The sequence below is a fragment of the Rhamphochromis sp. 'chilingali' genome (genome assembly GCF_963969265.1).
Source record: "Rhamphochromis sp. 'chilingali' genome assembly, chromosome: 6".
NCBI lineage: Eukaryota > Metazoa > Chordata > Actinopteri > Cichliformes > Cichlidae > Rhamphochromis > Rhamphochromis sp. 'chilingali'.
Window position 1 is genome coordinate 15,648,353 of NC_137933.1, and position 16,160 is coordinate 15,664,512.

The 16,160-nt window shown below is 39.1% G+C and overlaps 1 protein-coding gene across 1 annotated transcript; it reads left to right on the plus strand.

Annotated features, from left to right (window-relative positions):
• Positions 1-1,202: 1,202 nt before the first annotated feature.
• On the plus strand, positions 1,203-15,832 carry LOC308398471 (interleukin-18 receptor accessory protein-like; the record flags this gene model as incomplete). Its single annotated transcript, XM_080885131.1, has 12 exons — positions 1,203-1,284; positions 1,424-1,616; positions 3,250-3,400; positions 3,482-3,650; positions 9,839-9,901; positions 10,049-10,160; positions 10,247-10,407; positions 10,807-10,944; positions 11,180-11,287; positions 11,366-11,506; positions 11,582-11,697; positions 15,608-15,832. 12 exons carry the CDS (start codon positions 1,203-1,205, stop codon positions 15,830-15,832), a joined length of 1,659 nt encoding a protein of 552 aa, XP_080741257.1.
• Between the last annotated feature and the right edge of the window lie 328 nt (positions 15,833-16,160).

The following is a 16,160-nucleotide window of genomic DNA, read 5'->3' on the forward strand; positions in this document are numbered from 1 at the left end:
TTGCTCTTTGATGCATCCATTGGAGTATGAATGTGTGTGAATGTTAGATAGAAAGCACTTACGTAGAAAAAAGTGTTTGCATGAATGGGTGAATGACGCAAGTTATATGAAGTGCTTTAAGTGCTCAAATAAAGTAATGGTTTAACTACTGTCAGCCTGAAGACCTGTGGTACAGAATAGAGAATGGCTGATCATATTTAAGATTGAAGCTTTAATTAATGGTAAGACGTCTTTGAGCAGTTTTGTAGGATTGGGGTTTAAAAGACACATTGATGGTTTGGAGGAAATAATTACTACAATTGTTGTCGCACATAATGCAAGGATAATTTTAGTTTCGAAGTTTGTACAAGGTTCACAGTAACAGTCAAATTTACAGTCAAATTTCTTGAATGTGTATTTCAGGTAGAAATGTGAAAAAAAAGAATTCCCGTTTTAACCACAGATCTTACCTAAATCTCTGTGGCAAGTAGATATTGGCTGCGGCTTGCCTTTTAGCAGCGAACGGTTTCCAGCGCTTTCAAGAATCCATGCACACATAACAGAAAAGTCCTTTTGGATGTGATTCTTGTCATCTAGGTTTTCCCTAAAGCTTCAAGGTTATCCTTATCCCTGACACATATATCTCCACTATGATGCCCAATAAATATGCATGCCACCACACAGCAGATACCATCATAAACTTGTATGTGCATGTAGCAGCGCAACAACAATGAGACTGGATCACACCATTTTGCCGTTTTCAACAGATGATGTGTAGTTCTTAACACATCTGTTCTAAAAGATCATACAGTGGTAATTATATATATAAAATTGTGTTTGGGGTTTGCTTTATTTATGTATTTATTTATTTTTTGCACTAAATCCTGAAAGGGTCCCCTACCTCTGTCAAACAGGGTTTCCCTTAAAACACAAGTAAAATATAAGCCTACAGACAAATGTTGTTCTGCTGTTCACACAGGAAGTGGCTAAGAAGTAGCAGGAACTCACATATTAGAGTGAGTTCCAGTGAAATGATGTTCGGGTGTAACTAAACAGGAAATTGTATGACACCACATGCTGCAACATATGTCCTGTGAATTGCTTCAACCGCAAGATTTTCCACCAAAGAAGAAGAAAGAACATGAAAAGTAGGCAATACTAAGAACTCCATCACTGCGACGCCTGACACCAACAACCGGCTTTCTCGGATTCGAAGACGCAGCATGGAAACTGCATATTTCCTGTTTTTTCTACACCTTTCCTTGAAGGGATACTGTGAAGCAAATCATCAAACAAACAAATCAGGTATTTATCATAATACAAATTGTAAATCATACATTACAGCAGAAGTGTTTTAAAATGTTGTATTTTTTTTAGAGGAAGTGTGAAGAGTGACTATTTTAGATTGAAATATGACAACAACACGACTCATCTGTGTGTCCAGATCTTCAGAAGCACTACAAAGCTGCGGAGGGACAAAACTTTACGATGCCATACTGTAACTGTTCAAAGATGGTGGATATGAAGAGTACAAGTTCCAGTGCTGAAGGAGGAGGAAATGAAGAGCAATTCCTAGACTGTGGAAAACTGTTTATAGCTGAAGCTAAGCATTCTGGAAATTATTCATGTTTCACAAAGTAAATAATGCTAAGTTCAAGTACTGATATGTTGTATACAGTGATATATTGTTCCTATTTTAGGTATGTTTAAAGACACTGCACCCCGGAACAGTTTTTTGTTTTTTGCTGCTGTAATTGTTTCTCTTGCCCATAGAGACCCTAACGAGGACTCAGATAAAAATAGCACAAAATGCCAAATGTTACTAAAAATCACTGTTTAATCAAGGAATCCCTTCCCTGACCCACCAGGGCATGGATTCCTCTAAACCCCTGAAGGTGGGTTGTGGTATCTGGCAGTGTTGTCTGACATTTGGTTTATTTTACTAACTTTATTTTTAAGTCATAATTTAGAAATCTAAACTATGACTCCCTCTGAGTGGATCACACTGCAAATCATCCCACCTTTCTGCACAACTTAATTAATGGATCTTGTCTTGTCATTCTCTTTTTAGTCACAGTCTTTATATAAGTCCTGTAAGTTATGAGGTAAGGCCTACAATGATTGGACTGTTTTTTTTTTCAAGCACATCCCACAGATGGTAAATGGCCTGCATTTGTATAGCGCTTTTCTAGTCCATAGGACCCCAAAGCGCTTTACACTACATTCAGTCATTCACCCATTCACACACACATTCACACACTGGCGATAGCAAGCTACATTGTAGCCACAGCTGCCCTGGGGCGCACTGACAGAGGCGAGGCTGCTGGACACAGGCGCCACCGGGCCCTCTGACCACCACCAGTAGGCAAACACGGGGTTAGTATCTTGCCCAAGGATATTTGGCATGCAGCCAGGAGGCAGCCTGGGATCGAACCACCGACCTTCTGATTAGTGGCTGACCTGCTCTGCCACCTGAGCTACAGCCACCCCAGATGGGTGTACATGGTCTGCAACACTGCTTAGTTAGGTGGTACGTGTCAAAATAACATCCACATGGATGACAGGATCCAATGTTTCCCAGCAAAACATATCCAAATGCATCACACTGCCTCTGTTGACTCGACTTCTTCTGACCAGGACCCTGTCGCTGGTTTTACCAGTGATTCCACACGAGCTGCAGGTTGGGAGATGCTCTAACCCAGTCGTCTAGCCATCACACTTTGGCTCTTGCCAGACTCACTCAAATCCTTACTCTTGACCATTTTTCCTGCTTTTAACATCAATTTTGAGGACAAACTGTTGCTCCCTAACATATCCCACCCACTAACAGATGAAGTGATAATCAGTGTTATTCACTTTTCCTGTCAGTGGTCATCTTATGTCAGATTGAAGTTTATTAGCATAGAAAGATGTCTGTGGGTTTCACCCTCATCATTTTCACCGTAGGTGTTTCAGCAAGACACCTCTTCTCAGCCACTAACAGATATACACATGAGAATGCGAAACCTGTTTTCACTTTAAAAGTGTCAAAGTGTGAATCACACCTCTGAGATGTTTAAATGTTATCATTAGTCAATGAAACTTCACATTTATAGTACCTTTCACAAATCTGAATGCGGCCCAGTTCATTGAGTGCAGTAATTTAATCAAAACTTGTTTAAAACCTTTTTTTAAATCTATCTTCAAATGCAAAATAAATTGTTTTCAATGAGTGTAAATGACTTGCTGCTTCACAAATTTCTGTTACATGTTCGTGTCGCTGCTATCCAGTGGCAACAAGCTGTTCTTCCGTCTGCAAGTGGAGAAAATGAGATGCCTTTGGCGTAATGAAAGCATTAAAATCCTGGTTGTGTGTGCTGGTGGTCAAATCTCCTGCCCAGGCTTCGGCTGTAGTAACAACACAAATGTCACTTGGTACAAGGTGAGTTCCATACAAGATAGTAGTAACCACTTCACAATCTAAACATTGAAATCACAGCAAAACAAGTGTGCTTTCTTACAGAATAAAAAGAAGGTTTCAGACCAACACAGGCCGTCCCGGGAAGTCAGAGAGGTGTTATATCTCGAACCAGTCCATGAAAAGGATGATGGAGTATTTTTCTGTCACACACAAATAATTGAGGGAGGAGTGACATGGACTTTGAGGACGGGGGTTGAGGTCATAGTTATACGTAAGTGCTGTCTTCATGTTCTCATATGTATGTGTATTTTTGTTTTCTTATATGATCAAGATATTATCACTATGGTTAAAAGTTCATGATATATATACAGGGAGTGCAGAATTATTAGGCAAATGAGTATTTTGTCCACATCATCCTCTTCATGCATGTTGTCTTACTCCAAGCTGTATAGGCTCGAAAGCCTACTACCAATTAATCATATTAGGTGATGTGCATCTCTGTAATGAGAAGGGGTGTGGTCTAATGACATCAACACCCTATATCAGGTGTGCATAATTATTTGGCAATGTCCTTTCCTTTGGCAAAATGGGTCAAAAGAAGGACTTGACAGGCTCAGAAAAGTCAAAAATAGTGAGATATCTTGCAGAGGGATGCAGCAGTCTCAAAATTGCAAAGCTTCTGAAGCGTGATCATCGAACAATCAAGCGTTTCATTCAAAATAGTCAACAGGGTCGCAAGAAGCGTGTGGAAAAACCAAGGCGCAAAATAACTGCCCATGAACTGAGAAAAGTCAAGCGTGCAGCTGCCAAGATGCCACTTGCCACCAGTTTGGCCATATTTCAGAGCTGCAACATCACTGGAGTGCCCAAAAGCACAAGGTGTGCAATACTAAGAGACATGGCCAAGGTAAGAAAGGCTGAAAGACGACCACCACTGAACAAGACACACAAGCTGAAACGTCAAGACTGGGCCAAGAAATATCTCAAGACTGGTTTTTCTAAGGTTTTATGGACTGATGAAATGAGAGTGAGTCTTGATGGGCCAGACGGATGGGCCCGTGGCTGGATTGGTAAAGGGCAGAGAGCTCCAGTCCGACTCAGACGCCAGCAAGGTGGAGGTGGAGTACTGGTTTGGGCTGGTATCATCAAAGATGAGCTTGTGGGGCCTTTTCGGGTTGAGGATGGAGTCAAGCTCAACTCCCAGTCCTACTGCCAGTTTCTGGAAGACACCTTCTTCAAGCAGTGGTACAGGAAGAAGTCTGCATCCTTCAAGAAAAACATGATTTTCATGCAGGACAATGCTCCATCACACGCGTCCAAGTACTCCACAGCGTGGCTGGCAGGAAAGGGTATAAAAGAAGAAAAACTAATGACATGGCCACCTTGTTCACCTGATCTGAACCCCATTGAGAACCTGTGGTCCATCATCAAATGTGAGATTTACAAGGAGGGAAAACAGTACACCTCTCTGAACAGTGTCTGGGAGGCTGTGGTTGCTGCTGCACGCAATGTTGATGGTGAACAGATCAAAACACTGACAGAATCCATGGATGGCAGGCTTTTGAGTGTCCTTGCAAAGAAAGGTGGCTATATTGGTCGCTGATTTGTTTTTGTTTTGTTTTTGAATGTCAGAGATGTATATTTGTGAATGTGGAGATGTTATATTGGTTTCACTGGTGAAAATAAATAATTGAAATGGGTATATATTTGTTTTTTTGATAAGTAGCCTAATAATTATGCACAGTAATAGTCACCTGCACACACAGATATCCCCCTAAAATAGCTAAAACTAAAAACAAACTAAAAACTACTTCCAAAAACATTCAGCTTTGATATTAATGAGTTTTTTGGGTTCATTGAGAACATGGTTGTTGTTCAATAATAAAATTATTCCTCAAAAATACAACTTGCCTAATAATTCTGCACTCCCTGTAAGTACCACCAATTTTGAGCAAACACAGTAGCATACAGTTAGGACCATAATTGTTTGGGATGATGACAAATTTGTGTCATTTTTCTTTGTGCTACCACAGTGGATTTTAAAATCAATCAAGATGAAACTGAAATACAGACCTTCAGCTTTAATTCAAGGGGCTTAATAATCAATATTTTTAGATTAGCTGTAAATTACAGCATTTTTTTTTTTTTTAATAAATAACCCCCTATTTAAAGAGGATCAAAACTAACTTTAAAATACTAGGATACCTATTTAAAACTATCAAATGCAGGTATTGTAAAAGTAACAAATTTAGTACACTTACAAATCGCTAATGTAACACTTAGTCATCAAATGCCCCAACCTTAGTAACTAAGGAAATAAAATGACTCGGACCAGTTTCAGAAACAATTGAGTTGAATTAAATTATCTTGAAAACTAAAACAGAGAATTGTGTAAAATGCCGGGTTACAATTACTTTAAAATGTCTCATTATGTTTGGTATGGTCATTTGGATAACTCAAATTCAACTTCAGTAACACAAAGGGGGGTCCACACTCTCTCTGTGCACACACTCAAGCCAGCATATGTTAAAATAAAATAACACCAACAGAAATGAAAACTTGTTGCAGGCCTGAAGTGATGCTTGGGAGCAGTGTGGCCCAAAACGTGATGGTCACTTCACTCAAAGATGAAAAAATACATAAAATATTGTACCCTATAATGCCGAACTTGCAGTCTTTATGCTGTTGGAAGAGCATGATGAGGAAAAGAACTCGCTGTTGGAAGATATCTGGCAGTAAAAGTCTCTGCACCTCTAGCTTCTAGTCTCTCAGTCAGTTCAAGGAATGAAGAGTGATCGGCAGACATCCAAAGATGGTGCGGGCTCCGTATTAGTATCACATGCACTCTAGGTTGTCTTGGCATCTCTTAACTAACTGATGAATATTCACAGTTTCTACATATTTAGCCACTCAGCTAATGAGCTGACACCCGTGTGTGCAGTGATGCTAACTTAAAGCTAATGCAAACATGAGCAGCTGCACTGTGTTTTTTAGGAGAAATGTCTCCAGCTTCTCACAGGCAGTTTGTAGAATGTGCATATCCACAAAGACTGTTGATAGTCCAATTCATACATACACTTTCTGCACTTAGTCCAATCACTTCCGCCCAAGATTACGTCCACTTAAAATCATGAGCTCTTCGCAACAAACAGGATGCTTGTAAATATGAATATAATAATATTTGGGTGCTGCTCGTTTGGGGTCTCTCTCTTCAGTTACTACAAAGCATGCTCTGTTGGGATTACAGATCAGCTGACTGACTTAAATAGTATCCCATCTCTGTTTTTGCACTATGCTTTCCATCATTATCCATTTGCACTGTAATGTGGAGTTTAATCAGTTTTGTATCATTTGGCTTAACCTGAGCAGAGTACAGAGAAAGAGTATAGCCCTGTACACTTCATCCTGCTACTTCTACGAGCAGTCACATGATCAGTAAACACTAATTACCTTTTCTACTCACAGCCATACATGCCCGTAACCATTTGCACCACCTTTTCTGACACATAATGCAGTATGCTTTGGATCATGAAGTTTTCTGCCTGTCTAATTTGGCCTTCCTGTTCTTAAATGCAATCGGTGGATTGCGACTTTTTGTAATCTCTTTGTACGCACATTCATGAGGCAATTTCTTGAATGTAGATGTCAGTGATATGCCTACCTTCTTGACAAAGTTCTTAATTTAGCTGGATGTTGCGAAAGTTTTTTTAAATTTTTTGTTTGTTTGTCTTAACCAAGTTAAAACTTCTGTGATCAAGAACTTTAGTTGTCTTCAATGGTCTTTAGGATGTTTTGGTGTTGCTGAACTGGCCAGTGCATTCATTTTTATTTATTTTTTTTTACAATCTACCATACTGGTTTTTGGCACATGATTAAGACTCAACATGATGGCCTCCTTCATTTGCACCTCTTTGGACTGCACACTAAGAGTTCCAGTGAACAGCATCCAAATATGAGAAAAAACAGTATGGGAATATGTATAACAATGGCTGTAATTCCGAAACAGTTTGTGTAACACATTTGTCAAAGTCCTTAAATTAAAGCTGAAACTGCACTTCAATAGCATTTTGGCTGTTTGATTTTAAAATCCACTGTAATAGTGAACAGCAGGCAAAAAAACAAGCAAAACTACAAAAAGTTGTGTGGTATTGACCTAACTGTAACTCTAGGGTTGTTAATCTTCACCTAACTGCTGGGCATTTAAAATTACATAGTCCAATTCATACATACACAGTTGCACAGACTTCTCGTCCTTTCTGCGCATCTCAGTGCAGCTACCAATCACAACATTCATTTTCGCCCATAATTCTTCCGCTTAAAATCATGAGCCTCAACACCAGCATCTTTAAGCTTTCATTTATTCACTAAAACATTTCTGCACTGAAACACTGATTGGCACAGCATCAATAGCTGCCAGATGTTTTATCTGGTTAATGCTCTATACATAGTCTAGCTATTAACATTCAGCGACTGCACTATTCCTGCTTCCTGCTATTGCTATGTGATCCATAGCTATTAACAGGGGTGCACATAAGTGGTCCACAGGTGCGCATTCGCTGTCAAAATACAAGACGCACACCAGATAAGAAGTTGCAACGCGCGTTTGCGTACATAAGATTTTCTGGAGGAGGACAGACATTTGTTTAGAATTCTTAAAGATGTCGAAGAAGCAAGCTCCTTTAAGCAATTACTTTGGTGTTCCTCCACCTCCAAATAAATGTAAGAAGGAGTCCGAACCACAAAAGAAGCACGTATTCTCGGAAAAGTGGTTGCAGGAGGTGAGCTGGCTTCAAATAAAAGATGAACGCACAGAGATATGGTGCAGAATATCCCGTGAAAATCCCACTCTAGCAGACAAAAACAGTGGCTTTTATATGTACGCAAATGCGCGTTGCAACTTCTTATCTGGTGCACGTCTTTTATTTTGATGGCGAATGCGTGTTGTTTCCCAACAGTGTCTTGTCTTATCTTGTTGTACTCTTGCTATTGTACACTTGAGTGTCCACATTGATCTCTTATAGTGCACTTGCAAAACAGCAGACATCACACACAGAGCTTATCTTATCGCCCTGCTCAGTTTAATGTCACAGTTTCCATCCTTCCAGCTTCCCAGTTTAATTGCTAAACTGTGAAGTTAAACTCATAACCAGTTGCACCAATTGTTTTATTCACAACAGTTTTTTTTTCTGAAAGCTCCAATACCATGCTTCATGTCAGCTGCAGCACCACTCTTAAAGGTTATTAAAAAGGGAATTTTAATATAATGCTTTATTATAATCCTTACATAATGTAACTCAGTGGAAGAAAACACATTGGTTACACAACTTGCATCTTTCTGTTTTGTTTTGTTAGGTTATTTATTGCAGTCGTCTTGCAAAAGATTGTGCCACTAAAGGCTAGCAAACAAAAAAAATGCAAAAAGATTTACATATATATATATATATATATATATATACACACATGTATGTATGTATATAAGACAAAGTTATGTGCGTCCTCTTACTTGCTTTTAATAGATAGTTTGGCCAATTAGAAATCTGATACTACAGTCTAATAAGATAAAAAAGTAATACTAAAGTAGGCCAGCGCATACTACCGGATAAAACAGCATGGCCATATCTTGCAAGATCTAATGTCTGTACGTACTCATTTACACATTTGCACGTCAAACAGATGTCCCAAATTTAAGCATCCATTTTAACACACTTTTGAAAAGTCAGATTCTATAAATTGCAATAATATTTTTTTTCTAGGCCAGGTCAGACAAATTTGTTCTTTCACCAGTATGTCATTAGTGTATTCATTTACACTGATGCAATGGCATTTCATCCATATTCCAATCCAATTTCAAGAAATATACAATTACACAAGGGACACCTGAATGCCACTGCCCTATAAGAAAACCATTTACATCCCAGACTCAATTTGTACATTACACACTCTACCAAAAAATATTATTTGGTTCATATGCTGCTCAGAAACTGAATACCACAGGGCCTAACCCACAGTAGGTGGTTAAGTGGTTAACTGTTTGTGTGGTTGTTGCTATCATTGCTTTCCTGTGTAAGAACAACTTAGAATGCATGCAAATACATATGGTGATAGTACATTTCATTTATCTGTAGATTTGTCTTATAAAAGAGCTCTGGGTATGCAGCTAGCTATAAGTTAGTGCTGTTACAGTTAAAACATACTGTGCTCTGAGCCCCTCTGTAGCTTGCTGACAAGTGTTGTGATGCAAAAATCAGCCTGACAGAGCTGCCTGCATCTTGGCTTATTTCTGCTTGTTTCTTGCTGAATTTTAAGGTGTCGGTATGTCTTGATATACACAGATTGCAAGGAGTCATTTGAATTGTTGTAGTGGCTGTTTCAAAGTAGAGCTCAGATCTATATGTGTATGACTGTTTCTGTAGTAAATTAGGTACACATTTCTGACTTTATTTCCAATCGCCTTCACAGCACCGCCATCACGCAGTCCTCCCAGGATTCCTGTTGATAATGAGCCAAAGGAAGTGGAAATTGGTGATTAGTTACATCATTCTGAAAAACTTATTTTAAAGAAAAACATGTACAGGAAGTGAACACACAAAATCAAGCAGCCCATTAGTTGTTTGTGTCACTTCTAGTGACCTGCTTTTAATGGCTTTTTTTCTCCTCCACTCAATTTAGGCCAGCCTTACACATTCTTATGTAAGGCACTTTTTCCTTTTGAACTAAATTTTTCACCAAAGATAGAGTGGTACATGAATAATGATGGTAACATGACTCTACTAGACAGTAAGTAAGTTGCATCAGTCCCTTACTACTAATGTTATAAAATCCATTCATGTAGCATGCAAAGCTCTCAACATCATTTCTGTAATGCAGACAGAAGTCTTTGAAAAAGTACACGCAAGAGTACGAGGTCATACAGGTAGCTACGATAAATGAGGTGACACCACATCACTTGACGTACACGTACACCTGCATCGCCAGTAATACATTTGGAAACATCAGCGCCACAATCAAGCTGAAAAGGAAAATTAAAGGTAATAATGTTCTTATTGTTACTTCATGTGTTCATGTTTTAGTCAGAATATATGTGTAATAACACTGTTATACCACTGTGCTTTAGTCACTGTTGTGGTCTGCTGCAATAGACAATATTTTTGCAAAAAAAAACCAAAAAAACTAATCACCAAACAAGCAAAAAATGTGATGAAATCCAATCTAAAGCTAAAGAGAAAGCTATTTAACTCATATTCATCACAAACAAAATTCTTAAAGCACGCGAGGGTTGCTCTGTGTCTGCTTAATGTGTAGTTAAACTGTTTCAGTTTTGTCTTCCAGCTTCTACCCATCCAGCTTCCCATGTCGGTCACTCCTGCTTTGAAGACGTAATACAATCTAAAAGTTGTTCTTTTGTTGTTGCTTTTTTCTTCTTGCAGTGCAATGGCCATCACTGGTTGGGTATCTAGTTACAGCCTTCCTGCCGGTGGGTGGGCTGATAATCATCGTGCGTGTAAAATGGCTGGAGATACAGCTCATCTACAGATGCTACTTTAAAAATGGAAAACACAATGGAGGTTAATGCAGATGCACATAGACTGGCACACCTGTCTCTCCTCTTTATAGGACATGGCATTACTTCAGGATGGGCATTAAATCCATAGGCTAACTGAAACGCTGTGTCAATGCTTTAAAATAGTCACTTTTTGTAGTAGTGGCAGTCAATATATTGTTTTGTCTCCACAAAGAAAGACTGTTATCATATGTATTTTTTTTCTCACGCTGTCTTTCGCAACTTGACACCTCTACCAGATGAGAAAGAGTTTGATGTGTTTCTGTCGTATGTGTGGAGCCCTGCATCAGAAGAAGTGTTGGGAGGTGAGATCATTTCCTCCAGATCACCTCTTAATGATGAGGAAGGTAAGCCAAAGCAAGGATTCTTTTTTCACCCTATTACATTTTTAAAAAACATAAAGTAACAGTTTCTTTTGTTGACAGGAGACCTGTGTATCACCGACCTACTTAACGAGGAAGTTAAAGCTACCAAAAAGCCACTAGAGGTGCTGCTGCCCCAAGTGTTAGAGGACCAGTGGGGGTATCGCCTCTGTCTACTGGAGAGGGATGTGATTCCTGGAGGAGGTTAAAAGATCATATATCTGTGTCTGTGTGAGAGATGTTTCCCAAAAGGGTTCCTAATTTCTTTTTTCTCTACAGCATACACAAATGACGTGGTTCTTGCATTAAAGAAAAGCCAAATGCTTATCTGTGTCCTGTCAGATGACTACTTCACCAACAGTAATGCTGTGTTTGAACTGGAATCAGGAGTTCAGGTAGGATTACATACTCACAAAGCAGAACTTTTTCTTGTTTTGTATAGTTTCTGTAGTAATTAGAGATGGCACGATATCACCTTTTTTTTTCCAATACCGATTCCGATATCATAAATTTGGATATCTGCCAATACCGATATGAATCCGATACAGCGCATTTTGTAATCAATAAAACAGTTTTTAATAAATATCTTGCTGCATTTTGCAGAAGTTCATACTCAAGTTTTAAAAAAACAAGGGACTAAAGCTATTCTGTTATACCTGTATGCAAAAAATACACTCCACCCAAAACATTTTATAGTTCAGCAATACTGATCAATCTAATAAATTTAAACCTACACCATCCTCCCTATTCTGGTATTTTATAGAGTACTTACCTACCTAACTAATAGGGTTGCCAACTCCCAGCAAAAATATTAGGGAACCACCCCCCGCTCTTAATCGATGTAATCAACTTTAATTTAATGCATGTGTAAAACAAATGCACAGAAATCAATTATTTTTCTACAATATTTAAAGAGATTCAACATCTTTCTTCAACAGAATTGCAGACTGCACAGATGGTACCTTCCCAAAGGAAAACGTACTATAGCTTACTAGGGTGTATATTACACTTATTAGTTACTATATACAATAATGGATTTCTATACATTTAATCAGATGACCACTTTTGTTGTAAGATTCAGATAATTATTTGTTCAAAGTTTTTAAATGACATAACAAAGAAAAATATTTCTTTGTGCCCCCCTTCCCCTGTTAATGCCCTACCTGGCCCCCTGGCAACACTTTGCTAGACCCGCCCCTGCACAGTTACCAGCCGTCAGCTACCTAAAAAAGGATCCTGGTGTTATCTCTCAGAAACAGTTCATAACTTCCCTTCAACTCATTCATGTCACCTAAAAGGTAAACCTGTTTCTCCATCACCTGTTCAGCTCTGATGATTCAGTAAAGACATCTCCTGGTTTCATCTTCATGTTTCCCTCTCACCACATATCCAAACGGATATCATGACCAGCAGCTTTTACAGCCGTGGCTCCAGCAAACCTCAGCTGATACTAGAAAGTGATATTAAATACATTCTAACAACAGCTTATCAAGCTGAAAGACGGGACTTGCTGCAGAAAAGCCGATCAGCTGATCATTGATCAGTTTCATGTTTGAAGTAATAACAGGAGAGAAAGGGGGAGTGAATGAGAGAAGTAGATGCAACTGCACAGCAAAGACAGAATAACTCCAGCTTTGTGTCTATTTTTTAATTCTAGCTGAAGTATGGGACAAATCGCTTCCTTTTCACCTCAATATGGAACTCCGATGGCCAGTCCAGCTGTGGATCCATATATCAGTTGTTAAGCTTAACGTGGAAATACTATGCAAACATTCAGGGGTGAACTTACACACTTGCTTTACTTCTCTGGGATAGTTTTCGCCAAGATGAAATGCCGCGGTTAGGAAGCATGTAGCGAGGCTCCAAATGCTCCAACAGACCACCGACAGGTCTGGCAGACAACAGCCGCTCTATCACGTGACACATACTGCTCCGATGCGCAGAGCTGGGTTACGCCAATCAGCGCGTTTTGTGAGGTGATTTTGTGATACTTCGGATCGGATTACATTTTTAATTTCTCTCCGATATCCGATCCAGTAATTTAAGTCAGTATCGGACCGATACCGATACGTAATATCGGATCGGTCCATCTCTAGTAGTAATCAGACCAGATGGACTGTTACATGTAAGACAGGTTAAAATTCATTGATTACTGATCCCCCCGGGATAACCTGTGGCAAAAACGACTCTCACAATCACACTTCTAGGTCACAGTTTTAAATCTCTTCTGCAATCGCATACAAAAATTGGCCACCTTACTTGCTTCAACAGCTTTGTAGATATTTGAAGTTTACACAGCTACGTTCTCCCCTGAAAATATGTTAAAAGTTTATTTTGTGACCCAGAAAGAGTAATAAGAGTAATATTAAAAACTTAGTAGCGGCCGCTATTGTTGAAAACTGGAATTGGCTGATCCACGCTATGAATTCTGCGATATGGTGGGCCATAAAGGACACACCCGACCCATCCTTAAAATTCGTGGAAAAGGAGGACGCATTTGTCTGCATTCGGAGGAGTCTACGAATTTGGGCAGCCTTTGTCGCATCGCTGTGGCGTAATCGGCCTACAAATGCAGCCCATGAATTTGGACGCCCCCCAACGGTACCTTTTCTCTCAGGGGTGATCAGCCCGTCCACGGAACCGTTGTTCAGCGATCACACGGACCATCCTGTTTGTGACATCATCTTATTGCGGAAGTTTTCCATTAAATAAAGCCTGCAGACAAGTGGTGAGCGGTAGCTAACATTCTTTAATCAAATCAAAGAACAGAAAACTAAGCTTGGTGGAGAGGATGCATGACCGTGGGGCAGACGGTCAGCAGAGTCCCTCTCTGAGCCTTGCATGGCTCTCAGTTAAATACCTTCTCTAGGAACAAAAGGCAGTACACAGCTGTTTCACACCTTAAGGTTCACACTCCCTTGCTACCTCCCAGAGTCCTCGAAGACACAAAAGACTCTTCCTGTGGAGTTGTCTGCTTCCCCCCAACTTCCTTACCAGACCCCCACCATCTGTCTAACTGCTTGAGTGTGAGACATGCTAAAATCCAGTGGCACTAAGGCATTATACAATAAAATAATGTGAATAATACATAAATAAAAGACATTCTTATACACATCATATCACGGTACCGAACTGGAGTTCACTGAGCTCCAGATTCCATTCAATTCAATTCAAAATTTATTTGTATAGCACATTTAAAAACAGCTAACCCTTTGGTTAACTAACAGTTAATCAAAGTGCTTCACAATCAGTTAAGAACAAGAGAAAGCAATAGGAAACAAATATAGATAAATTAGAAACAAATACTGATAAATGAGAAGACAATGAATTAACATTAAAAACATAAAACAGGTACTCAAACTGAACTCGAATTAAAAGCCAAAGTAAAAAAGTGAGTTTTAAGACGCGACTTAAAAGACTGAAGACTCTGAAGTACGAATCTCCACTGGCAGATTATTCCAGAGTCTGGGTGCTGCTGCTACGAAGGCCCGATCTCCTCTATGCTTCAATCAAGGCCTCGGTTGTGCTAAGAGCATCTGGTTAGGTGATCTCAGCCCTCTTTTGGGGTCATACATGTTGAGGAGTTTGTTTAAATAACTGGGCGCCATATTATTTAAAACTTTAAAAGTAAGTAAAAGAATCTTAAAATCAATACGATACTTTACAGGAAGCCAGTGTAAATTTGCTAAAACTGGAATGATGTGTTCATGCATTCTAACACCTGTTAAAAGAAGTGCAGCATCATTTTGGACTAACTGCAAGCGATGGAGAGATGAGTGTTAAGGACCCAAATAGAGTGAATTGCAGTAGTCCAGTCTAGAGGTGATTAAGGCATGAATAAGTGTTTCTAGGTCTCTTGGAGGAAGATGAAGCGGTCTCCATGCCTAGATGCTTGGTTTTATACACCTGTGGCTGTGGACTTCATTTTAACAAATGTTTTGATGGTAATTGAATACTTTTGGCAGTTAAGTGTACCTTCTAAAGCTTTATTTTTTCCCTGGACACATTATGAAAACATGCAATTTTAATTCCAAACTTCACACTTATGTTTAGCAAATAATGACTATGTAGAAGTTGCCAGTGGAAAACTTTCATTTTGCAAGAAGCACAACCCGAATACAATCCTGTAAGTTTCATTTAATCACTTCAGTGACTTAAATTGAAACCAATAGCTGTGTGAATCTTCTTTTACGATGAAGGTGCAATTTTTTTAAACAAGAAAATATTTATAATTTCTTAACAATTAGATTGTTATCGTTTATTTATCATTATTGTTTTGTTTTGGGGGTTTTTACACATTTTTAGGCTTTGCTGCAAAACTCTGTCCTAAAACTCCTGCTTTTATGGACCACTAAAGCCTCGCCATCTCTTATCCAGCCTGATCCCCCCCTGCCCACACTTGTGCAAAGGGCCTTGGGAGTGCTACCCAGCCTGGATTGGAGGTCAGGGGAACCTTCCCACAGCAACTTCTGGAGATCTTTAAGGAAGACCATGCCCAAAAACAAAGTGAAGCTAGTTTCAGTGAGGTAGCATTACTGATTTTTTTTGGTGTTGGAAGAAACTATAGAATTTATAAGGTTACTCTTCTTTTCTTACTGTACATTATATTTATTTACTGTGTACTGTAAAGGTGAAAGTTCTCTTAATATAGTTTTCATTAAAATGTTGCAAGCACTTTCAGCAAAAGCCATTCAACCACAATTAACCACAGAACGTCAACGGAAATCATCATAAAAAAAACCAGAAATCCTTATGATACCTGAAATATTTTCATGTGTATACTGTGCATAGTATTTTTTTAACTTTGAAATACTGTTTAACACCTTGGTTTTGCTTTGTACTTATTTTTCTTATATAG